The 25601-nt window shown below is 53.5% G+C and overlaps 2 protein-coding genes across 2 annotated transcripts in view; both read right to left on the reverse strand.

Annotated features, from left to right (window-relative positions):
• Positions 1-10535, reverse strand: part of CERCAM (cerebral endothelial cell adhesion molecule) — a 32984-nt gene extending 22449 nt beyond the window's left edge. The window contains exon 1 of the mRNA XM_070430554.1: positions 10459-10535. The gene's annotated coding sequence lies outside the window, so the exon portion shown is untranslated. The remainder of the gene's footprint in view (positions 1-10458) is intronic.
• URM1 (ubiquitin related modifier 1) lies at positions 7523-24559 on the reverse strand. Its single transcript, XM_070430555.1, has 5 exons — positions 24511-24559; positions 20178-20248; positions 10459-10540; positions 9003-9051; positions 7523-8618 (listed from the first exon to the last, which is right to left on the reverse strand). The coding sequence occupies exons 1-5, from the start codon at positions 24543-24545 to the stop codon at positions 8550-8552; spliced, it is 306 nt and encodes a 101-aa protein (XP_070286656.1). The 5' UTR covers positions 24546-24559; the 3' UTR covers positions 7523-8549.
• Between the last annotated feature and the right edge of the window lie 1042 nt (positions 24560-25601).

The following is a 25601-nucleotide window of genomic DNA, read 5'->3' on the forward strand; positions in this document are numbered from 1 at the left end:
GCAATGGAGACCATAGCACAGCAGCAAGGGATGAAGCCGCCCAGGTGGGTGGAGGTGGCTGCTGCAGTTTGAAAGCTGCCCGCCCCTGCCTCCCCTATCTCATGGAGAGGACCATCTTTTATAAACTGAAACATGTTATGCAGGGCAGAGGGTTTTACTAGTAGGATCCCCTCTGCGTGAAGACAATGGCCTGGCTTTGTCATCTTCCGAGACTGGGGACGTGTCAGATTGTCCATTCACCTCTGAAGGGAGGCCGCGCAGCTGGTCACCATGTAAGAGCACTGGCTACTCTTAGAGAACTTAGTACAATTGGGCGATTGGAGCCCGGAGCAGGCAGGGCCTGGCCTGGGGCATACTGAGTGGTGGCACAGTCTTTCTGCTACCACAGCTGTGTGTGTGTAGATCATGATACAACTTTACTGCAGGCTTCAGCGAACCTGGGTTGATGGGAACATCTGGGACAGGACTCCGGGGTTGAAAACATCTGGCACAGCCTGACCGACCGGTGGCCATAGCTGCTCCCTGGGCACCTGTCTGCCATGCTTTGGGCCTTGGGCCTGCCTTTGAAGCACAGAATTGAAGCCATAGCAAGAGGGAAGCTCCCTTTTCGCCCCTTCAATGAACCCACCCACAGCAATGCCTCTAATCCAGCAGTTCTCAACCTGTGGGTCGCGACCCCTTTGGGGGTTGAACGACCCTTTCACAGGGGTCGCCTAAGACCATCGGAAAACACATATATAATTACATATTGTTTTTGTGATTAATCACTATCTTTAATTATGTTCAATTTGTAACAATGAAATTGGGGGTCACCACAACATGAGGAACTGTATTAAAGGGTCGCGGCATTAGGAAGGTTGAGAACCACTACTCTAGTTCCACACCTAGAACCTCAGCTGATTGGCTGCACTCATGCACCCAGTCAATTCTTTAATCATTCTTCTTTCACTCAAGTTTCTCTACGTCTGTTTTTTCAACCATCTATCTGTCTGTCCATCCACTCACTCACTTAGTTACTACTCCAATAAGGCATTCATTCATTCATTCAACAAATGTTTACTGAGCATGTCCTTTGTGCTGGGCACCGTGTTTGGTCAAATGCCAGCTCTAGGGGGCTGGGTGGAGGAAGGCACCGAGGGGAAAATGGGGGACATCTGTAATACCTTCAACAATTTTTTTTAAAAAAGCCAGTTCTGGGAGGAAGAACATGCTTAACGGGCAGCGTGGACAACTTTGCTACCTTCTTCCTGAGACTTGGTGTTAAGAAGGGATAATGGAGCCCTGGCTGGTTTGGTTCACTGGATAGAGCGTCGGCCTGGGGTCTGAAGGGTCCCAGGTTTGGTTCCGGTCAAGGGCATGTACCTTGGTTGCAGGCACATCTCCAGTAGGGGCTGTGCAGGAGGCAGCTGATCGATGCTTCTCTCTCATTGATGTTTCTAACTCTCTATCCCTCTCCCTTCCTCTCTGTAAAAAATCAATAAAATATATTTTTTTTAAAAAAGAAGGGATAATGGAGAGAGCAGAGGCTAGGAATGCTGAGCGCATGCATGAGTCTGAACATGTATCTGCATGGGCGTGTAGGTAATGACACAACTTTACTGCAAGCCAATGCAAGGTGTGTTTGGATACTCCTAATACCACAGCCATCTCTAGGGAGGCAGGATGGGCATAATGGCTCCATTTCACAGAGGCAGTAACTAAGGTTCAGTCTATTGGAGTTCACCTGCCCTGGAAGCCCAGGCAATGAATGCTGCCTCTTCCAGAAGGTTTCCCACAGTGCGCCTGTTGGGACGGATCACTGACCTCCTGCAATCCCAGAGGACTACGCTAATACTTCAGTTAGTGTTTTCTGATGGCTCTGCTTCTTTCTTTGGCGCTGGCTGTGTATTTGTGTGTCTGCTTGCCCACTGGATGGATACTTCTAGAGAGGCAATATCAGACTCTGTTCATCTTTCCTTCCCGCCTCCCTCTCCCCTCAGCCTCCAACATACACACAATGCACCTCAGGTGCTCACTAAATGTTACTCATTGCCAAGTGGCCTGCCTAAGGCCACCAGGGCTGTTTAGAACAGTTTTGGCCCTAGCTGGTTTGGCTCAGTGGATAAGAGTGTTGGCCTGTGGACTGAAGATTCCTGGGTTTGATTCCAGTCAAGGGCATGTACCGTGGTTGCAGGCTTGATCCCTGGCCTGGGTCAGGACATGTGCAGGAGGCAACCAATTGATGTGTCTCTCTCACATCGATGTTTCTCTCTCTGTCTCTCCCCCTCCCATCCACTCTCCCTAAAAATCAATGGGAAAATATCCTCAGGTGAAGATTAACAAAAGAACAGCTTTGAACCTTGCTCTGCCATCACCTAAACCCAGGCCACCATCAGCTCTCACCTGCAAACCAGTAGTCCCCATTTTTAGGACTCCTATAGTCCAGCTTGCCCAACCTCCCTCGCCAATCCTTTATACATTATCCCTAGCAAACCTTTAAAAACGTAAATCCGGTCCCACCAGCGTGGCTCAGTGGCTGAGTGGCAACTTATGAACCAGGAGATCACGGTTCGATCCCTGGTCAGGGCACATGCCTGGGTTGTGGGCTCGATCCCCAGGAGGGGGCTTGCAGGAGGCAGCTGATCGATGTTTCTCTCTCTCTCCCTCTCCCTTCCCCTCTCTGAAATCAATAAAAACATGTTTTTTAAAAATGTAAATCTGAACGTGGCAGACCTTTTAGGATCCCCACTGGGTTAGGATAAAATCACAAAGCCTCCCAGTGTCCTATAAGGTCAGGCAGGGTCACTCTAGCATTATCTGAAACTTCCCTTCCTCTCTGCGCCCTAGGCCCACCAGATTTTTCTTTCTCAGAACTCACCAAGTTCTTTTTGCTCATTAGCTTTTAGCGGGCTGTTCCCTCTGCCTACAACAGTACCAGTGCCAGCGCCCCGCCCACCATCACCTAACTCCCCACCGCTCAGGGTGGCTCCCTCCACCACGTGTCCTGCCTCCCCTGTGCATCTCCTTTGGGGACCTCTGCTGAGCCCCTCACTACTAGCACACAGTAGGTATTCTATACATATTTGTTCAATGACTAGCAATAGGACCCCTCTTGTCTCCTCAGTTTCCGAGGGTGAGAGTGAGGTGAATGAGCCCTTTTCTGCCCGGGACTGATGGCTTTAAAGAGCCCTGACATTCCCCGGAGGCCGAGGAGCCCTCCTTCTGGGATGCACCTGACCAATGGGGTCTGAGGGTTCCCAGGTCATGCAGAGACCACCCTGGCCACTCCGACAAGGTGTGCTGCTGCCAGGCCAGGGCAAGACTAATTTATAAGGAGACCCTGGGTGTTCTCCTGGGTCTGGAGCTCCACCCCCCTCTGTTTTTCTTTTCTCTTTTTTGGGGGAGGGAGGGATGGGTTCTGGAGTTTTGAGTATGAATTAAATCAGTCCCCTCCGTAACTGTGGAGTAAAGGCTGGCAAACTGTAGTGTGCAGACGGTTCCAGAGCCCCGGGTTCCAACTCTGGCTCCATCATCACCTGCCAGTTGCATGGACTAGGAGCTTAACTGCCACCAATCTCCGTTCCTTCAGCTGCAAAACTGGACTGATAATAGTACCCACTTCCCAGAGTTGTGGGACTCAGCAGGCTACCACTACCTTCAAGCACCCTGCATAAAGCATTGTGGGTATTGTTATCAGCATAGGGCTAGTTCCCAAGGTGAGGACCCGGCGCAGTGCGCCCTCTCTTTAAGTGTTACTCCCCAGAAGTCATATTTCTTCTGCTTTTGTAATAAACTTCCAGAGGTTTACGTGGTTCATTTTTAAGTTACCAATGGATATTCAATGATTGATCCAAGGGAGGGCACCATACTGGGCTCTGGGGACATAAAGATCAGTAGGACCCATTTCCTGTCTGAGTGAGAACAGACACACCGATAATGACAATTCAGCGAGGGCACGTGTTGAGGCGGCCCACAGACTGTGAGGAAAGAGGATTGTAGGGCAGGGGTGCTTTGGGGTCTTGGGGAACCCTGGGGTGGATGGAGGGCAGGAGGTATGGAAAGGATGGCCACACACTCCCCTCCAGGGGGTGAATTCCCTGGGAAAGCGAGGCGGAGCTCTGCGGAACACAAACTGGGTTGTAACCCCTGTAGACTGAGAACCATCTCCTGGCAGAGATGGCGTGGAGAGCGCCTCTGAGCCGACACAGCTCCTGCCCTCCTGGACGGGTGGGATGTCCAGTGGAAGAGACAGGACAGCAACGCTAGATTCCACGCCCCTCTTTCTCCCCTGCTCCACCCCCCAGCCCCTCTGAGAGCTGAGGTACCTAGGAGCCTGCGGGAGGTGTCTTGGGAATCAAGCCTGGGTCCCTGCAGTCTGCGATTCTTAGGCGGGGGGTGGTCACTGGAGACCGCACCTTCAGCCTGGGGGTCAGGGCTGCGTCCCCTCCCTTAAGTTTCAGCAGAGCCTTTTAAGGGGTGACCCTCTGACCTCCAGACTGTTCCCCCTCACCCTCCAGCTAGAAGCCCTTGGGGCAGGAGTTTAGGAAGGAGGGCTCCGGAGGCCTCAGTGTAGATGCAGAGAGGAGGCCAGGGTTGGCTGGGCCTTGAAAAACTCTAGAGCCCCCTGGGCCCGCGAGGAAGGCTCAGTCAAGGCCAGGAGCCTTGTCAGGTCCATGGGAGCGCAGGGCAGAGATGCGGGGGGCCTAGCCCAGGAGGAGGGAGCGGGGTGGGCAAAGGGTTCAGTGGAGGGAGCAGGCGGGGCACTGAGAGTCTAGGACACAGGGTGGGGGTGGGAGGGCGAGGGGTCCGGCCAGCGCAGGGGGGGCGCCCCGGGGAGGGGCACGCTATGTCTTTAAGAGCTGCCTGAGCGCAGGTTGCAGCTGCCTGGCCAGCCCAAGAGACAGCGGAGATTCATTACCCGCCGACACAATGACCATTGATGGCCCCGTGGCGTTATTCAAATCCAGTACCAATTGCAGCCGAGCCCCTTTCTCCGCGCCAGGCCGTATTGTTGGAGCGGCCCACTAAAAGCCCGCCCCGGCCCCGAGCCGCCAGAGGCGCCCGCTCGGGCTCAGCCCTGTGCCTCGCCAGCCCGCCGGCTCCCAGCCCGGCTCACCGGGCAAGACAGGTGACCCGGCGGCGCATTCCAGCGCTCCCTGCCGCCCGGGCCACCGCCACCGCCACCGGCGCCCCGGCCGCGACTCAGCCAAGGGAAGCGGAGAGCACCCAAGCCGGTGCGTGCGCGGGGATGGCGGGGGCGGGGGACCCACGAGTCCAGCAGTCCGACCCCGGCTCGGAAACGCCACCCGGCCTCGGCCCCCGCTCCCGCTCTCCGGATTCCTGGCGATCCCGGGAAGCCCAGGCTGGGGGCGGGGAGAGGGGAGTCGGGGTTCCCCGGGCCTGACGGAGGAGATTCCCCCAACCTGGGGCAGCGCCGAGACCCAACAAGGGCCACTCTAGGGACCCTGGGCCGCGATCGAAGGAGACACACGCCCGGGGCGAAGGGGATTCCCCACGCAGGGCCGGGATCCGCGTGGCTGCTGTCCACCTTACCGCGGCTTGGCCCGAGACCGCCGGCGTCTGCGAGGTGGCTGGATGCGCAGCGCGGAGACCTCCTGGTCTGTTCCTTGTTAAGGAGCGAAGCGGAGCCGCGCCTGAGACCGGGGCCCTGAACTCAGGGGCTTCGCCACTGATTGTCCAAACGCAATTCTTGTACGAGTCTGCGGCCAACCGAGAATTGTGGCTGGACATCTGTGGCTGAGCTCCGGGCGCAACAGGGGCGGGAGCCGCAGGGATCGAGCTCGTGAGGGCGAGACCCTCGCTCGAGCGGCGGCTGGCCGGCCCCAGCGCCGGGATCGCAGCCACCCCGCCGCCAAGGAGGGATGCCGGTCCCTGCCGCCAGCGCCGCCATCCTCATCCTCGTCCTCCTTCTCCTCTGCGAGTGACCAGTCCTGGCTGAGGGGGTCCTCCAACCGATCGCGTCGTTTCCCCTTTTTCAAATTCCGGCCGGAATGAAGCTGGCAGGCGGCAGTGGGACGAATGTGGTCCCGGGAGCCCGCTGTTGGCGGGCCAGCCGCAGGAAGTCAGAGCGAAAGAAGATGCTGATGCCGGCAGAATGCGCTAACTCGTTTTGAATTGGTTCTCCCCACCAATACCCCAATACAAAAAAAGTCTCAACAGATCCCTAATTTCCCAATAAACCGACCCCTCCCGCCAGGCCCTCCGTGGGCTGAGCCTCCTCCAGCCGCTGCCGGAGTGGAGTGTGGGGAGTGATGCGTCTCAGCCCGGCAATTGCCTGGGCTTTGGAAACGGAACTTGGGTAAACGAATCCTTTTCATTAAAGACAAATCTTCGGAGATAGTGGGGCTTATTCGTTTATTTCCTCACAAGCAGGAGTCAGGAGACGCCTGGGGAAAGGGGCAGTTGGGCATGGCTGGGGCTGAGGTCAGGTAACCTGACCCCTCAGAGGCAGGGCTGAAAATGACCCCAAATGCTGTGGACCCTGGCTCCGAGCTGGCATCCCTCCCTGCCTCCCTCCGAGGGGTCCTTCTGCCTTACTCCTCTTCTTCACCACTCATTGGGGTGCAGTGGAGGAAGGGATATCCCATATCGACCCCCCTCAGCCAATAAAGGTGAGAGGAATCCTCACCCAGATTCCAGGACTTGGAATCCTGGGTGGGACAACGGCCACTCCAGTGGGGCTGGAGGCAGGGAAAGATGTCCAGGTTACAGGGGTCAGGGGTCAGGCTGATCCTCTAAAGTTGAGGCTGTGGGGGGCCATTTCAAGTCCCTTGCTGTTCCCTACCATGGAGACCCTGACATCAGCACCTAGTGTGGGCTGTCGATCAGCCTCTCTAGACAGCACTTTGGACCCCAACATTGGCCTTCATGTGCACCCAGACCAGCTCCTACCAATAACCCCAATATGGCTGCCTCTACCCACACAGGTCCAGAGGCCCCCCACCTGCAGAGTGGAGGGGGGCGTGGGTCCCTTATGCCTTGAGAATGATGCAAACACATCCCCCACAACTCTAGCACACTGCTGGGACAACCAATTGGCATTTCATCCCCATAGAGTGAAAGAAAGTTCACCATAAATCATTGCATTTAATGTTTTGGGCAGGATGATGTTACTGCTCTAATATTTATTTATTTATTTAAGACCTCCCTCCAGCAACCAAAGCTTTTCTCCAGGTCTTGGGAAGGAGGGGCTCAGCAGTCTTATCTATGCCACCCCCGATTCTGGGTTCTGGGGCTGCTGGCTGCAGCTGGTGGGACAAAGCCTGGCCTCAGACATGTGAGGAAGCGTGTTTCCTGGGGCCCAGACTGGTCAGCACAGACTGGCTCTGCCACTTCTCCAGATGGCCTGTCAGGTCACCCCCTGCAAGACAGGCTGGGTAGTCTGGGTTTTAACCCCTGCCCCCTTTTCGGGTGAAGGGCAGCTCTGAAAGCCCTGGGTGGGGGCAGAGAGGGTGGACCAGAGGCCATGGCTGAGTGGTTGTGGGGTGCCATTGGTTTCTACGGATAAAGCTCCAGGCAAGGCTAGTAAACAACTTAGTCTTTTATTTGCCCAAGGCCAGCTGTTGCAGGCACCGAGGCTCCAAGACTTCCAGAGGGATGGAGGGAGGAGGGGTGAGCCACCCTGCCTACCAGGTGCTGCCTGCCCCCATCCTGCTTCTTGCAGGCCGTGGGAAGGGAGATAAAGTCTACATTTGTGGCATCAGTATCAGCCCTGTTTTCTGATACTATAATTATTCAGTTGTTGTTGAGGAGGAAACTGAGGCACGCTGACCCTTTCAGGCCTCTATTTGCTAGTCCAAGGTTAAGCCTACTCCCTCCTCCCCAGAATGAGCTGCAGGCAGCCTTTTGCTGGGGGAGGGTCTCGGGAGCCCATCTGGTGGCCTGTGGCGGGGGGGGGGGGGGGGGGGGCAGCCAGGGTCAAGGGCTGTGGATGGGGGGGAGCAGAAGGAGGGGTGTGGTTGGAAGAGCAGCTGCTGGGTGGGGGGGAGGAGGGTTAGCTCTGAATAGGGGACCCCAGCTGGGGTCCCATAATGATATCGGTGGGGGACAGGCAGAGCCCTCTGCTGTCCAGATGGGGAAACTGAGGCGGGGACTCCTTCAATGTTTGAGAAGGGAGGGGCCTCTCATCAGCTATTCAAGGCCATTCATCTTCCCCATGAAGACACTGTGACCTGGAGCTGGAGCGCCTTGTCAGTGGTCACTCCGTGTTTAGACTGAGACACAGGAGTGGAAGGCAGCTGGGTCACCTGGCCCCAGAGCCCCTCTCTACTCTTGTCAAACCAGAGGGGCACCCTCCCCCACCTCAGCTGCTGGGAGAGGGAGTGCTAGGCTCAGGCACCTGCCTGCCTGCCTGCCCCTGCTCACGTGCCTGCCTGCGAAAGGCTCATTTTAGCACCTGGCCTCTTTTCCCTGCATGGAGGGAACCCAGGGGACAGATCAGGGAAGAAAGCAACGAAGAGGGACAGGGAGCTCTGGAAGCAGGGTCCAAGGGCATGTCTGATTGTTCTCTTCTCCCCACTCCGGGGCCCAGGCAGAGAGGAGAGGGGTCCTTAGCCACCGTGCAGAGTGGATATGAAGAGGACGCTGTCCTGGTCCTGAAGCTGGTAGTCCAGCTCACCCTGGTCCAGGAGAGAAATGAGGAGACCATCAGGGCCACTTTCCCAGTTTCTCCCCAGGTGTCGTGAGGGCAGGGGGGGTGGTGGGGGTGTGTGTGTGTGCGCGCGTGTGCGCACCTGGTTGTTTTGGGAAAGATAGAATGTACCAGAAAACCAGGTACCCTGTACTTTAACTTGCAAATGTCCAGGATGGAGGACAGCTCACCACTCCCCCAGCTCCCCTTTCCTTCCTCTCTCGGGTGGGAGACCGGAGTGGCCTCAGTCTGGAGGCCAGAGTGGGACGGAGGGTTCTTCAGTCACCCTGTCTGGGCCTCATGAAAGGCCTTCGGCTTGCCCACTAAAGCAGGGAGGGGCAGGGGTGGGGGAGGGATGTCCCGAGGTACTGACCAGCAGTTCCCAATCTGCATCGTTAATCAGCACCAGGATCCCTGGCCGCCTGTGGGAAAGATGGTGGTGAATAGCAGGGAGAGAAGGGCAGGGGGCAGGCAATAGCAAGGACAGAGAGGCTTAGACGCTGGGGCTGAGGAGAGTGTGGTAGGAGCCTTTCCTCCTGAGGTTCCTGTTAAACATCTCCCAGGAAGCAGAGGTGACAGTCTGAATCTAATGGAAACAGGGTCAGACAGTCACAGCCTTGGGGCCACATGGAAATCCCAGCACCGCCGCCCAGGTCTCAGCAGGTCATTTTGTTTCTCAGAGTGTCAGTTTCCTCTGAACGTGGGGCAAATGACAGTGCCTCCCCCACGAGGCCTGTGTGAGGATGAACGGGGATGATGTGAGGTGCTTCTTGCCTGCGTCTGTGGTGTTGCCCACTGGCAGCGGCATGTTTTTCCAAGGGTCTGTCTCAGTCTTCCAAGCCAGGGAGGCCACCAGTGCTCCGAGCACCCGAAAGCCTATGGCAGCCCTGCCTGGTGTCAGGAAGGGTAGGTTGATGCTTGAACGGGTACCTTGCCTGGCTCCTGCTGGCAGTGGCCCAAGAAGTACTGCTGGCCTTGGGGGTGGCCTCCATGACTCCCGGACCATGATCTGAGCCCGGGGCTGGATGCCCCAGGACCGGCTGGTGACCTCTGCTTCAGGGCAGATGAACGAGTCCCACAAGTACCCTGCCCACCACTTCTACCCCTGAGGCTGGCCTGTTGCAGAAGTGACTTCTGTGCACTTGGAGCTTGGCTCCTTGCCTAGGAGGCTGAGCTGGGCCTGGCACAGGTAGAGGGGCTGTGGGCTGAGAGTAGGGGTGTCTTCAGTGGGCACAAATGTGTGTGTGTTTGTGTGTGCACATGCACTGAGCGACCCCCTAGAATCCTAGACCTCTGCCGTCCAATACGGTATCTATTAGCCACGTTTAAATTTAAATGACCATGAAATAAAAATGAATATTTAGTTCCTCAGTCACACTAGCCACATTTCCAGGGCTCAATAGGCTCACGTGCCCAGCAGCTACCACATTGGCCAGCACAGATACAGAACACGTCCATCATCACAGAAAATTCTAGACTGTCAAGGAAGGAAAGGGACCCTGGGCAGCTTCTTTTCCTCAGTACTTTTGAACAGAGAGCGTAGCCAAGGCCTAGAGCAGTGAAGTAACTTGCCTAAGGTTCCACAACAAGTTTGTGGCAACCAGAAGGAGGTTTTGGTGACCGGGAGAAGTTTACCAGTCTCCTGACCTGGGTGTTAAAAAGTCCCCAACGATCGTGTGGTAACAACAGTGCAGGCTCTTTCCTCAGAGGGTCAGGGGATGGCAAAGGAGACAACAGGAATGGAGAAGGCGGTGGCTGGACACACAGCGAGGGGCTCAGACCTCCTTCCCTCTGCCCACCCCCTCAGGGAAGGGAAGAAAGGGACTCACACACTGTCTCCCTGGATGAACAGCTCTGGCCGCTCTTTTAGCAAATTCTTCTTGATCCAGACAAGGAGGCTGCGGATGTCCCCTGGAGAGGAAGGCACAGAACAAACTACTGTCAGACCCAAATGATTCCTGCTGCCCAGTGCCTTGCCCACGCCGGGAGGAAGGGAACACGGGCTCTTTGAGAGCAGGCTGTCATGCCCCTGAGCTCGTGGATTCCCAAGGGGAGGAAGTGGGTTAGCAGAGGCAGTGATCTGCCAGGAAGATCTGCAGAGAAAGGGTCACTTCGCTTACTGAGGCTTGAAGAGGCAAGGGGGACTCAAGGCAGGCAGCAGGAGGAGCTGTCACAGCTGCAGGGTGGGGAGACAGACCCCCATCCACGAGTCCTGGAAACTGGTCTGAAGCTGCCACAGACCGGCTCCTGCGAGGGCCCTGAAGAGCCCCCTCCACCTTCCTCTGCCCAGCCAGTCCCAGGGGGGAGGATTCCACTTTGCTCCTGGAGGGGTCTGTATATATTTCCCTTTGTGAGGGGAGAAAAACAATTGCTGAGCTGATACCATCAGTTAATTTCCTCCAGCAGAAGGAGAGAAGGATCCTTCACCAGCAGAGAGCTGACAAATCACTGCCCCCCAACTCCCCTTCACAGAGCCCCCCCTCCCTGGGCTGTGGGCAGCACCCTGAAGAGGCAAGAGATTCAGGGCCAAATGGGCCTCTCCTGCTCCCCTGGACACTGACACCTGCCACTTTGTTGCTGTGGGACAGCCACCTAGCTCTTTGTACATTATGTGGAGGCTCGGGGCCACTGTCCCCAGGGTCACCTCTCCTTTCCTAGGCACACGGACACCTGGCTCTCTAAGCTCCTCGGATGCCATGGCTCTCAGCTGCCACTCCTCAACAGTCTGTCTCCTGAGGCTGCAGAAGTTCCTTCTCTCCCAGAGACAACTCCAGGACTGAAGGCCAAGGAGACACCTAGTGTTGGAGAAGCCAGTGGAGGACTTGGGGCTAGCTAGTCACCCCCACCCTGAGTCCATGTCTCAGGCCAAGCTGGAGAAGGGCTCAGGCAATGCCTTGGTTTCTGCGCCTAGAGTCAGTCCTGGCACGTTGGTGAGGGAAAGGCTACTGGGGCAAGGCAGGCCCAGCAGCATGTCACACACACAGGACCAGCGTTGCTCGGGGTTGTAAGACACTCTCAATGGCCTGCATACCACCCTCCCTGGAGGCAGGCAGGCTGCACACTGGTCCAACTGGCTCACTCTGCTCCATGCCAGCTTCCCTGGATCCTATGTCAGAAGAGCACGGGACCATGGGCAAAGTGTCCACGGACCGAGACTGCCACCTTAAAAATTCCTTTTATTTATTATTTATTTATTTATTTATTTTAAAAATATATTTTATTGATTTCTTACAGAGAGGAAGGGAGAGGGATAGAGAGCTAGAAACATCGATGAGAGAGAAACATCGATCAGCCGCCTCCCGCACACCCCCCACTGGGGACGTGCCCGCAACCAAGGCACATGCCCCTGACCGGAACCGAACCTGGGACCCTTCAGTCCGCAGGCCGACGCTCCATCCACTGAGCCAGACCGGCTAGGGCTTAAAAATTCCTTTTAAACAAAGCAGACGGGAGTCCTCATGGTCCCTGGAGTGGGCAGGGGACGGGGAGCGTTGCCTCCAACGAGCTGCAGTCCATTTGGCCGCCTGGCTGTGCTCCCCTGAGGCCCGAGCTTCAGAGGTTTCCCCTTGGCCTCCATCTTGGCACTGTCTGGTGGGCCGCCAGCCCATACATCTTGTGGCCGCTCGATAGAGCCGCCGGAGTCTGACACATCCATCAGCCAGCCCTGGCGGCAGGGTTCTGCCTGTGTGTGCAGAGGCACTGAGAGGGACTGGGCAGTGCCTGGCCTGAGGGCCACCAGCTGCACCTCCACAACCTGGCTGTCCTGTATAGAACCAGCCCCAGTTGTGTAAAAGGAAGGGGCTTCTATTTCACTCTGGAGATGCTGGGGGGTGGGGGGTGGTGGTGGCTAGTAGTCATGTCGGGGTCATCAGAGTGATAGCACCATCCTGGAGTCCCAGAGGGGTGGGCTCGGGGTGAGTCTGCTGCCGGTGCTGGCTCATTTATCATGATGCTCCTCTTTGCTGAGGTCATTCCCTCCCTCCACTGCACCCCTCAGGCCTGCCCACATTCTTGATAACCTGTTACCATGGTGAGGCTACCACATCACCATTCTTATTGTTCCCCCATGCCTGGATTTGGGGGTGGGGAGAGATGGGACTCAGAGCAGGCTGCAAGGGCCACTAGGCCTGGCCTCAAACACCCCCCCGCCCCCCCCCCCCCAGGGACATCTTGCTAGGCTTGCTGAGGCCCAGACAATATGCAAATGGCCTCCAAGCCAGATGGTCGGCTTCCAAAGGCACCCAGGGGAGGAGGAAGGGTTAAGCAGAGTCAGGGGCTGGTGGCTTGAGGATGGCTCTGGGGAATCTCACTTTTACCTTCCCGCTGAGTCCTGCTGCCTTCCCACTTCTACAGAGGGTGTTTTTCCTGCTGGGATCCCATGCAATCATTCTCAAGATAAATATTTACTGAGCAACTAGTAGTGCCAGGTGCTAGGGAGATGGCGGTGAGCAAGACAGACACGGCCTACCCTCATGGAGCTGACAGGCCAGCAGGGAAGCCAGACATTACTTATTTAATGAGTTATGATAAATGCTCCTTTGTGTAGGGTTGGGGAAAACTTTTCTGAGGATGTTAACATTGAAGCTGAGGCCTGAAGAATGAATAGGGTAGGATGGGGGAGCAGAAGGAAGAACATATGGGAAGACCTGAGGCAGGAGGGAATTGGCAGGTTCAAGGTAACAGAACAGAGAAGGCAAGAAGATTGGCATGAGCAGTTTTAGGGGCCAGATCTGGAAGAGATTTCACTCTCCCCGTGAACCCCAGGGTTATTCACCAAATCTGTGCTCCGAGGGCACAGAACCCACACTGCCTGGAACTGTGCTCTGTGTTTCTCTGCCTTGACACACGTATCAAGATTCAGCTCAAATGTACAGTCACCGGTATTAGAGTGTTCTGAGGACCCCAGCACTGGCCATAGCACACAGCACAGAACCTTACACACAGCCCTGGACTCCATCACTTCCTAGTTACGTGACCTTGGGTAAAGATTTCATGAGCCTCAGCTTCCTTCTTTGCAAAATGGGAATTAAGAGTCTCATAGGACTGTTGTGAGGATCAAATGAGATGATTCATATAAAGCTCTTGGCACTGTGCCTGGCATATCAATGCTGTAATTCTTCTATGATTCAGAAGAACCAGTACCTTTTGCCCTCTCTTGATGCCCTGAGCTTCCATACTCTGCCCGGGGGTCTAGCATCCTGGGGATATGTTCAGACCACTTTGGAGAGTGGGGTACAGTCAGCCAACCATTAATCAGACAGTGCTGGGACTAGCTGGGATTTTTTTTGTGGGATTCACTACCTTTCTTTTTTTTAATCCTCACCCAAGGATATGCTTTTATTGATTTTAGAGAGAGAGGAAGGGAAAGAGAAACATCAGTTGGTTGCCTACCGTACATGCCTCAACTGGTATGTGCAACCTAGGTATGTGCCCTGACCAGGAATCGAACCCACAACCTTTTGGTGTATGGGACGATACTCCAACCAACTGACCCGCCCCGCCCCCGCCCCGGGAGGATTCGCTAACTTGGAGAGTGGTGACGGAGCCCCAGACACTGGCCTTCTCTCTATTTTAGATGTTCAGACCCCAATGATGCTGCCAGGACAACCCAGCTAGAAGGAACCACATCCCGAGGCCCTGGGTGCTAGAGGCCAGACTGCCCCTAGGCACACAGCCCCAGGAGAGGAACACCCTAACACAAGGTTTCCAGTGCAGGAGGCCTGGGACCCGGCCTGCCCATTGGGGAAAGTCAGTGATAAGCGATGGGGGCTGCTTGCTGCCTGTGGCCGAGTGGTTAAGGATTTGGGTTCTGGAGCCGGGATGTGTGTGCCAGATGGCCTTGATAGGAAGTCACTTTACCTCTCTAAGTCTCAATGGCATCTTCTGACAATTTGGGACAATAATCCAACCACAAAAGAGTTGCTGTGAGGATTCAGGCATAAGGCCAGCAGCAGGCCAACACAGCATCACACACACAGGACAAATGTACATTTGCCCAGTGAGTTAGGAGTCCTTACCCTCCAGGCTACCAGAACCTCTTAAAAGCTGCTGGCAAGCCCTAACCGGTTTGGCTCAGTGGATAGAGCGTCGGCCTGCGGACTGAAAGGTCCCAGGTTTGATTCAGCTAAGGCAGTGGTTGGCAAACTGCGGCTCGCGAGCCACATGCGGCTCTTTGGCCCCTTCAGTGTGGCTCTTCCACAAAATACCGGCTCTTCCACAAAATACCAACTTCTGCGCATGGGCCACGAAGTTTCAATTGCACTGTACATGCGCGCCCACACGTGGTATTTTGTGGAAGAGCCACACTGAAGGGGCCAAAGAGCCACATGTGGCTCATGAGCCGTGGTTTGCCGACCACGGGGCTAAGGGCATGTACCTTGGTTGTGGGCACATCCCCAGTAGGAGGTGTACAGGAGGCAGCTGATCGATGTTTCTCTCTCATCGATGTTTCTAACTCTCTATCCCTCTCCTCTCCCTTCCTCTCTGTGAAAAATCAATAAAATATATTAAAAAAAAAAAAGCTGCTGGCAATAGGGCACCATGATGCCCCTTAGAGAGCACGTAAAAAGGCTTCCACCAGAATCCCTCACCCTGGTGGACTTGTCCTTGCCTGGGAACACTGGCCACCCACTGTGACACGCCCCCACACCCCATAGTGTCAAGCCTAGATTCTCAGACTGAAAGGGAACAACCTCAAGGCCTTATCAGATATTGAATCCTGGCTGCAACAGACCCTCATCCAGCCTCTCCCTGACGCTTCAGGGAGAGTTTTCCCCCAACCAGAAATCTATCTTCCTGTCACTCCACTGAGCCTGGCTGGTCCCCGGGGACCATGCCGGCACATGTGTCCCCTCATCCCCATGCCTGCCTTGCAGATTTGGGAGACGGATCCTGGCTCCACTGAGTCTTCTCTTCCATAGGTTAAACCACTCCTGTCCCCACCAAGCCTACTAGGCTCCAAGCAAGGCTCTTCGGGGAGCCCACCCCAGGCCTTAGTTGAAAAGGGCAAAGAATGAGCTGAGATGGGGGGAATAAAAGAGAAGAGAGGGTAGAGAGAACATCAGAGGGTCCATTTACAAGTGAATGGGGGTAAGAAAGGAGCAGTTTGTGGGCTAAACTGGCCTCAGAAGGAGGCTTACAGATGTGCAAAGGGACGCTCCTCATTGTTTAATTAAGCAGAAAGTGGATCTTTTCAAAAGCAATTTTGCACAGGGACTGGGGTGGGGGTGGGGGGGTTGTAGGGGAGAGGATGGCAGTGGGGAGGGGATCTGCAAACAGGCCGAGAGCAAAGAAAAGAACAGCTGGCCCCAGAGAGGCTGTGAAATGCATAATAAGCAGTTTAAAGCACACGGGAGCTCTCTCCAGCTCCTACCCTCCCTAGTCAGCCACCCTTTAACACAATGGCAGGACAGAAGAAGAGGGGCAGGGAAAGGTGAGGCCAACACGTCTCCTCCTGGGGGTCAGGGCAGGTAATGCCCCTGGTGGGGCAGTCTGTCTACCCATGTTTTGGGTTTGCTCCAGGCCACTGACCACCATGCATAGGTTGGAAGCCTTGAGTTAAAGGGATCCTTGAAGCAAAAAACCAGCCCCCAGCAGCCACAATGCCCAAAGCTGGTGGGTGCCCAGATGACCTGTTTCATGGAGATGGCTATTAAGATGTCCCCCTACAACAGAGGTGGAGAACCCTTTTTTTTTTGCCAAAGGCCATTTGTATATTTACAACATCATTTGTGGGCCATACAAATTTATCAACTTAAAAATTAGCCTATGCCCTAACTGGTTTGGCTCAGTGGATAGAGCGCCGGCCTGCAGACTGAAGGGTCCCAGGTTCGATTCCGGTCAAGGGCATGTACCTTGGTTGCGGGCACATCCCCAATAGGGGATGTGCAGGAGGCAGCTGATCGGTTTCTCTCTCATCGATGTTTCTAACTTTCTATCCCTCTCCCTTCTTCTCTGTAAAAAATTAATAAAATATATTAAAAATAAAAATAAAAATTAGCCTACTATATTTGGTCAAACATTTAATTAACTCACTCCAATGCCGTGGCAGGGCCAGACTAAATGATTTCCTGGACCTTATATGGCCCACAGGCCAGATGTTCCCCATCCCTGCTTCCCAGAATTGTATACTTGCTTTGAAAGCAATGTTTCCAAAATGTAGATGTCAAATAGATAACCAAATCAGTGAAGATGAAATCTAGCCCAACCTCCCATTGTACAGATGGGAGGACAGGCTCACAGAAAGAAGTGACTCGCTATTGGCAATGCCAGGCTCCTTGCTTGCAGTTTCACCCACTTTGGCTGTGCCCATCCTCTTCTCCCAAATTGGCCGGGTTGGAAGCTGTCCCCTGGCCCAAGACCCAGGGCCCTGGAGTTTCCTTGTTTGTGAGACTTGTCACAACCCATAAACTTATGGCTGCTATGTTCTCTGCTGGAGTCTCCAGGACCTACTTGGCCAAGTGGCAGCCCCTGGGCTGGGAAGGCTGCCAGACAACAGATCTGGGCACGGGCCGGGGAGAAGAGTAAGACTCTCCCAGTGGCAACTGTTGGGCTCCCATGTGCCAGGGTAAGGCCTGGCAGCTGCCAACCAGCTCTGCGGCTGTGATGTGACCCAAGCCTCTGGGCACGGCAGGGCAAAAATGGGAACCAGAAGCAGAGGAACAGCCAAGGGCCCAAGGCTGAGCAGAGGGACCATTTCCGCTTCCCTCTCGTCTCCTTTTCTTTCATTCCAGAGAGGGGAGGCTAGGCCCCACCTGCCCTGTAAGCAGCAAATGGAGGAGGAGGGATCGCAAACCTGGTTACCCCATCTTCCTGAGTAACTCTGGACAGGTCTCCTTTCTCTTGGTTTGGTTTCCTTGATGATAGATAATATTTGCTGGGGTAATTATGAGAGTCAAAATATGTAAGTAGCTGCTGAAAGCATGAGTATAAATGAAAGTGTAAAAACTGGAAAGTACACTGCAGGTGTGAGATGTTATGTGACTCAGGGAGCCTCTTAGGGTAAATGATGATGGGTTAGACCCTGAAATCTGGTTCTGAATCCCAGCTCTGCCATGTAAACAACTGTATGACTGGAGTAAGACACATGACACCTGAGTTTGGGTGGCCACTTTTAAAAATGGAATGATAGCCGAGACCGGTTTGGTTCAGTGGATAGAGCGTCGGCCTGCGGACTGAAAGGTCCCAGGTTCGATTCCGGTCAAGGGCGTGTGCCTGGGTTGCGGGCACATTCCCAGTGGGAGATGTGCAGGAGGCAGCTGATGGATGTTTCTCTCTCATTGATGTTTCTAGCTCTCTGTCTCTCTCCCTTTCTCTCTGTAAAAAATCAATAAAATATATTTAAAAAAAATAAAAATAAAAAAATAAAAAAATAAAAATGGAATGATAGCTACCGCCTAGGAATCTGTGACAATTATTTGCACAACCAATGGGGCTTTGCCAACCACGTCAAACTCAGCACATGCCCCTCATGACACTGGACTTCTTTCAGTGCCTTGACATTCTAAGGCGTTTCACCAGGGGGTCTTCCCAAGGGCTACCTGCTTTGCTTGAAGCAGGCCCCAGACCCTCCGCTGTCCCTCCCATTTACCGGGCGGACTTAGCCTCCAGGTCACCTCTTCAAAGAGGCCTTCCCTGACCACCTGTTGTCTAATTGAAAGCACCCCTTTGCTCTCATGCCCGTGACAACCAGTTGTACAGTTATACATGTATGTATCTACTTATCTATTGCCTGGCACCACTTCCGTAAGCTCCATTATTAGGGCAAGAACCATATCTGTTTCACTAGCACCGAATACCCAGTAACTAGTACTATGCCTGGCAAAAAGGAGGCACTCAAATTAATACATGCCAACTACAGGAAAGAATAAAGTACTAGTATTCAGTGAGCATTTGGCCAATGAATGAATAAAAGGGTTGGAATTATTAAACGTGGGGACATTCGTGCTATGCAAATGCAGGGGAAAATAAATCGTAATTTGTGGTATTTAATCACTGCCCAGCCAGGTCTTTAAGGCTTCTTCTGAGAGCCTCGTGTTCCCTCCCAAAGTTGCATGGCCATCAGTCAAACTAAGAAACAGTCACCTGCATCACCCTGGCTCTTTCCCTACCGAGGACACACACAATCCCACAACCCTGACATTTAACCCCAGCCTCATACCCACCACCAGCTGAAAGGGGGCAGTGCCCTGGTCCTTGGTGAGTGTCCCCCAATCTCTGAATGTGGCACGTAGACCTACCTTGTGCCACTGCTCTCAGACCCGGACGAGGATCAGAGATAACCTTGGCAGCCAGTGAATTTGGGGAATAATTGTTTGATTCCTGGCAGATGAGTGTCCAGTTCCAGAAGAACCCTGTCAAACCTTCCTGACCTTTTCTTCTGCCTGCCTCCAGGAACCTCATTCCCCTGCCTCCTAACGGATTCCTCTTCTCCCCTGAAGCGTCTCGGCCCTAGGGAAAATGGCTCTCAGTCCTGAGGGTCCTGAGCATTCTTCTCTGACGAGGACCCACTGCTAGGAATGTGGCGCATCTCCACAGTGATACCACCCCTGCCTCTGGGCTACACTGATATTTATCCAGCTGGACCTCTTCAACTCCCATTATTAGGGCAAGAACCATATCTGTTTCAATAGCACCGAATACCCAGTAACTAGTTCTATGCCTGGCACAAAGGAGGCCCTAAAATGGGCTTCCCACCCCCCGCCCCTCCAGAGTTTGAAGGCAGGGACTGGCTCTCATTCATGGCTGTCTCCCCAGTGCCTGGTACATGGTCTGCCACACAGGAAGTGCTCAGTATGTGTTTGTTAAAGAAAGATGAACCAGTATTTAAATGGACAAATGAAAAAAGCCCATTGTCTCTCAGTCATCCTCCCTCCTCCAGCCTCCTTTCTGGCTGGGTATCTTCTCATCTGAATCCTCTTACCATAATGTGAGCCCATGTGCCTTTTCCCATCCTCGGTGAGGATTACCCACCTTCATGAGAGCATCTCTCTGCTGCCATATAATAATAATAAAGATGCTCCCTTAGCCCTGGCCAAGTAGCTCGGTTGGTTAAAGCATTATCCTGATACACCAAGGTTTCGGGTTTAATTCCTGGTCTGGGCACATACAAGAAGCAACAAATGAATGCATAAATAAGTGGAACAACAAATTGATGTTTCTCCCTTCCTTCCTTTCTCTCTAAAATCAATAAAGGAAAATATTTTAAAAATTAAATTAATAGAGATGCTCCCTTTAGCAACCCTGACAGCTGGAGATCACCATGCCTACTTCACAGATAAGAACACTAAATCTAAGAGAGGCGAGCGCACTGGCCTAAGGTCCTAAGGGGAGGCACACTCAACCCACATTCATGAAGACTTAGGCACGCCACCACCCTCCTGCAAAGCTGGCTGGTCTGAGAGAGGATGGCGAAGGGTACCCTGGTGATCTCTCTTCCTCCTTCCCTCTGGCCAGGAAATCTGACCTTTTCCCACTTGAACGGGGTTGAATGACCCTGTAGACTCCTGCCCAGTGTACCCCAGAGAGGGGCTCAGACACCCATACTCACAGGGCTCCTCCTGTCCAGGCAAGGTGACCTGATGTTTTTTCACACCGTCGAACAGGAGCTCCGCGCCACCTCTGCAAAGGAGGGCCAGAGAAAGACAGCCCGGTCAGTTCCTGCACACACCTAGCTGAGGATGAAAACTGAGGAGGGGGCTGGCACCAGAGCACACGAGATGCCGAGATCCAAGGTTCGGGAACACCTGGGGTACCGGTGACTGATTCCTGGTGTGGTCAGTAGGATAGAAATCATTTTTATCAATAACCAAGTATTCAATTTACAGACTCTTGTTTTCACTCCTCTGCCTTCTCAAGAGGCAGCTTAGCATACAGGTTCAGGTTGGGTGCTTTCTGCCTCGAGATGGAGACCAGCCTCCACCCCTGCCTGACACCCGGACCCCGGGCATGTGACTCCGTGTTCTCAAGCTTTAGCCTTTCCATCTACAAAAATGTTGAGAAGCCACCATGAGTCACACTGCGGACCCTGTATGTGTTGAGGGGTTTCCTCTGGCCAGGTGAGGGTTTGAAATGTCCCTGCTGTGCCAACCACTGCTGGCCTGGTGGCACATCACAGTGCCGGAGGGTAAGAGATTTCACCAGGCTTAGCAATTTACAAGACCATTCTTCATCTCATTTCATCCTCAGGGCATCCCAGGGAAGGAAGAAGGGAGGCAGACATTATTAACGCCATCCAATGGAGAAGCAGAAGCCTGAAGAAGTTAAGTGACTTGTCTAAAGTCACAGAGGTAGTGGCTGAACTAGGCTTTGAAGTCTAACTGGTTTCTGCTTAGCCCTGGCAGCCTTAGCAGAAAAAAAAACAACAAAAAAAACAAGACCCCTTGGCCCAAAGATCAGAAAGCCCCTTGAGGGTAGAATTTGGTTCACTTCTGTGTGCCAACACCAGACAAGGGAAGGCTGGTTCAGCAGAGATGCTCAGAGACAACTCCAGAAGCCTGGGCTTATGATGTGGACACCAGGACTCTTTCGGGGCCCCACACTGCTTCTCCCTCTGGGTCTCCTGATTCCATTGCAGACTTCATGTGGATCTTAACTGAGAAGGCCTTAAAAGGCCTTTGACAAGATGCGAGGCCTCCCACCCTACCACTCTTTCCCAATTTCCGAGAACAGAGATGTCCTGAGACATGCCACTGGGAGGCAAAGGCAAGGCAAGCATTGTCATGGGGGAAACATGGGGCGACTGTCATCCAAACAAGGTTATGCTTTGTTGATGCAGAAATGTGGAGGGGGAGAGGAGGCCCATCTGTGGCCGCGCACAGGGCCATTTCAGCTGCAAGCCTGCACAGAGCCTCCATTTATCCCCTTCCAAGAGCCTCGTTCTCTCTTGGGTGGGGGCTGGCACATGCAGCAGCTGGGGTGGGGGAGGGCCACAGGCAAGGGGCTCAGAAATTGGGGGGTCAGAGAAAAGGGGTGGGAGCTGGAGACATTGGGACCCAGGCAAACAACCAAGAATGGCCAAACCTGGTGGTGCCAGGCTCAGAGGCCGAGTCTGCTTTTCCCTTTGCAAGCAGATGAAGAGAGAGCCAGAGAGTGACCTCGCTCAGAGAGTGACCTGTCACCGCTGGGCTCACTAGCTCACCGAGAGGGGTGTGTGCTGTCAGCACACCTGGAGGGGAATGAGGTGTATGCCCAGCCTCTGGAGTGATACAGGGAGGCAGGCAAGCGTCCTGTTTTGGCCCCATTAGAGAACCAAAGCCAGACTCTTTTATGTCGGACAGAGTTTGCTCTTCAAGGTCAATTAAGGAATTGTATCTTAAGATACCTCATCTTTCTTCCAGTCCCCAATTCTTGGTGGGAGTGTTTCTTGGTACCAGTGACTGGTACAGACATTCCCAAAATTGCCTTCACTTTTTCTAGTTTATCATCTTCTTATCTCTCACACACACACAAACATACATATATAAAATATATTTTTTTGATTTCAGAGAGGAAGGGAGAGGGAGAGAGAAAGAAACATCAATGAAAGAATTATTGATCGGCTGCCTCCTGCACCCCCCTACTAGGGATTGAGCCCGCAACCTGGGCATGTGCCCTGACCAGGAATCGAACCGTGACCTCTTGGTTCATAGGCTGATGCTCAACTACTGAGCCACACCGGCTGGGCTTATCTTATATTTTTTTAATTTTTGTTTATTTTCCCTCTACCAGCTGGAATGCAAGCTCTGCCTAAAACAAGGCCTGACACATAGTAGGCACTCAGTATGCCATGAGTGAAAATGCCCATTTCTCCCACTTCTTCTCTAACTTCATTCCCTCCCTTTGTCAATACCTCCAGACTCAGGAAGAAGGAAAAGAAAAAAGGAGGAGGGAATCTCATATCTGCACCACAGGAACAAAACACACCTATACTACAGACTTTGGATCCTGTGTGACCTAAGAAAATGGTCTGCTAAGGACAGTTCAGGAGGGAAGACAAAGGAGGGCAGAACTGATAAGAGTGAGAAAGGTCTGAGTGGTCTTCTGGATCAGAGCTGGTGGGGCTGGGAGGACATCTGCTCAAGGGGGAGAGGCCAAGTCCTCACCCAGACTCTTCAAGGATCACAGTGGCCGCTTCTATGCAAATCTGCTAAGGTTCAGAGTGAAGGGTGAAGGGAGTCTGCTAAGAAACGTAGGAAATTAAAGGAAGGCCAGGGACAAAACCAGGCACTGAGAAAAGAACAAAGAGAGAGGGTATCTGGGTTTGGTATGCATCTTGGGCATTTCTGCTTTCCAGAGGAGCTGTGATTCTCATGGGACACTGTGGTGGATGGAGGTGTTAGAAGGTGGGTAAATGGGTGCAGGAATGTTGTCCTGCCCTGTTGGGGCTCACTGTTGCTCTTGGGGATAAGGGAGGCTGAGGCTAGACATAGTCCGGCCAGAAAAGGGGTAATTAAGCTAGTCTATAAGCTCTGGAGGGCAAGGACCATATCTTCTTCACAGGAATCCCCTACTGCTGACAGACAGAAGACATTTTTGATCAACAAATACCATGTCTGACTCAGTGAGACTGAAAGGTGAGGTTGGCTGGAGATAGACCTTAACATTGGCAGTCGGCAGCTTCCCCATGTTCAGCTCTGCTAAGGCCTGTCAAAGCAGCAGGGATCTCCTGGAACCTCTATGCTATGGGGGCCATGGCTGGGCCAAGGGTCAGTGAAGCAAAACAGTCAGGAGTCCAAACCAGTATGGTCCTAACTGGATCCAAGGAGCTAGACAACATCATCAATTAAAATGCATTTAACATTCATGAGGCTACCTCCCCCGAAGGGACAGAAATGCTGAACACGGGAGAACATGGACAGAGTTCCATTTATCTTTGTGTCCTCAGTGTCTGGCTCGCTGCCTGGCACATGGTAGGCACTCAATAAATGACTAGTGAATAAACTACCCAATGAAGGGAAAGCATGAAAGAAACTGGGGGCATCCAACATAAGAAAAGGCATTTAGGGACAGAGGTTTTATATTCCCATTTCAGACTTTTCCTTTCACATAAGCCTTGGTTTGTTTACCCCCTCACCCCCTCCCACACACACTCTCTCAAGCTTCCATATGACTGGAAATTATACTACCCATCTCTTAGGGTGTCAGTTCCTTTGCCTTCTAAGCTCAGCAGTTTCTCTAGGCTCTGAAATCATATATAGAGGACATAAAGTAGTGGTTTGAGGTGACATCCTCCCTGATCAGTGTTTCTTCAGCTACTGTTATGCATATTCCGATTCCTGTACTTTTCATCTGTGCATACTGTACTGTCAGGGTTAGTCTTCCCCATGGCGCTATCTTATCCCTACATCTCCACCTGCCTGCAGACAGGCTCAGTAAATGTACTGAACGTCCTAAAAGGGGCTCAGGTGTGTTGAACACCCCAAATATTGCGAAAGAGAAGAAAGGAGTCTCGTCTTGGCCACACATCCCACGAGAATCAAGGCTTCAAGAACCCTGTAAGTGGACTTGCTGCCAGGAAAAAAGAATGCAGGAGTGTACGGTAGTCCTTCTGGGCCCTAGATCAGGTGCCAGACACATGGGCTTGGTCCAAAACGGGATTGGCGAAGAAGGTGGGGAGCCCGCCTGCCAACCATCACGCCTTTTGAGGCCGGCAGGGTAGAGGGCACTGAAGAGTGTCCAGAGCGCACCTCCACGCCCGGCCGTGCGCCTCTATTCCCGGACTTACGGCCTCGTCGCCAAAGGAGACCGAGCCTTTCAGACCCTCCGAGGCGGATGGCGTAGCTCAAAGAACGCGCCAGAAACCTCGGAGATTCGGTCATGACAAGCCCCAAAGCAGAGGGAGAGGAGTTCTGGGCCTGAAGACTTCAATCCATCCCCACGGCGCCCCCAACTCTGTGACTCACCCGAATTCCACCTCCACTGATAAGGGCGCCGCCATGTTGAGGAAGCCGAGGTCGCAGGAAACTCCCTTCAACTTCCGGCGCTCCCGGCCCACTTCCGGTCTCCGCTGACGGAAGAGGCGGTGCCCAGGGAGCCGTTGTCCTCAGCTATTGGGCAAAGGCCCGGGGTGGGCGGGGAAGGTCACGGGGGCCGGGGCAGGGGGTGGTCCTTTGAGTTGGTCCCTCACTGTCTTTTAGGGAAGGAGCTCAGACCCCCAAGGTGGACAGCGACCAGGAGGCCACAGCCAGGCGGAGGAGAGCCCGCCGCTTCTTGGCGCAGCGACTGTGAGCCACGTTAATGTTTATCTTGGGATGAGTTACAAATAATCTTGTCCGCACACCGCTTGGGCGAGCCCGTGCACCCTCTGAATAAGTGACCCCTCCAATCTTTATTTACAGCCCAGAAATCTCCCTCCTGGGCTATCCACTCGCCATCCAACCACCCCCTTCGCTGTGGAGTTGGATTTAACCTATTCTACAGATATTTATTGCACGTCGTCTGTGGACCAGGCATCTTGGTGGGTGCTGTGGGCGCCGTGGTGAACCGGATGGACGAGATGCCTGCAGTGGGGCACTCACAGTTTAGTGGGGGAAACTAACGCTGATCATATAAACACATCAGCCTTCCTAGTAAATGTAAAACCTCAAAGAAGTGACTCAGAGTTTGAGCTGAGCTTTAAAGCCTGAGGAGAATTATGGAGGTGGATGTCAGGGAAGAGAAAGCTCCAGGGTGGAGATCAGGAGGTGCAAAGGCTGTGGGTGGGAGAGCATGCTGGATCAACAAGGCAGGAAGGTGCAAATTGGGGAACAGAGAACCTGATGAGAGATGAGGCTAGAAAAGTGGGCAGGGACCAAATCATGCCTTGTCAGCCAGGTAAGAATTTCAGTCTCTATTCTAAGGACAATGGGCGGCCTTTCAAGACTTTTAAGAGGGGGCGACATTATTAGAACTGTTTCAAAATATCCTTTCTGGCTGCAGTGTGGAGAGTGGTTTGGAGAGGAACAAGGAAGAAGATAGGAGACCACTGGAGCCTGTTAAAAAAGCTCCGGGCACA

Source organism: Myotis yumanensis, unplaced genomic scaffold (genome assembly GCF_028538775.1).
Source record: "Myotis yumanensis isolate MYYU_CA2020_CCGP unplaced genomic scaffold, mMyoYum1.0.hap1 SCAF_12, whole genome shotgun sequence".
In the NCBI taxonomy this organism is placed as follows: Eukaryota; Metazoa; Chordata; class Mammalia; order Chiroptera; family Vespertilionidae; genus Myotis; species Myotis yumanensis.

Excerpts from the sequence above, each read along its gene's own strand:
- URM1 (XM_070430555.1), bottom strand. The coding sequence starts at position 24,545 with ATGGCGGCGCCCTTATCAGTGGAGGTGGAATTCGG. Across the intron at positions 20,249-24,510 it reads TCAGTGGAGGTGGAATTCGG|AGGTGGCGCGGAGCTCCTGT; the intron begins GTGAGTCACAGA and ends CCTCCTTTGCAG. Across the intron at positions 8,619-9,002 it reads ATGCAGATTGGGAACTGCTG|GGTGAGCTGGACTACCAGCT; the intron begins GTCAGTACCTCG and ends CTCCTGGACCAG.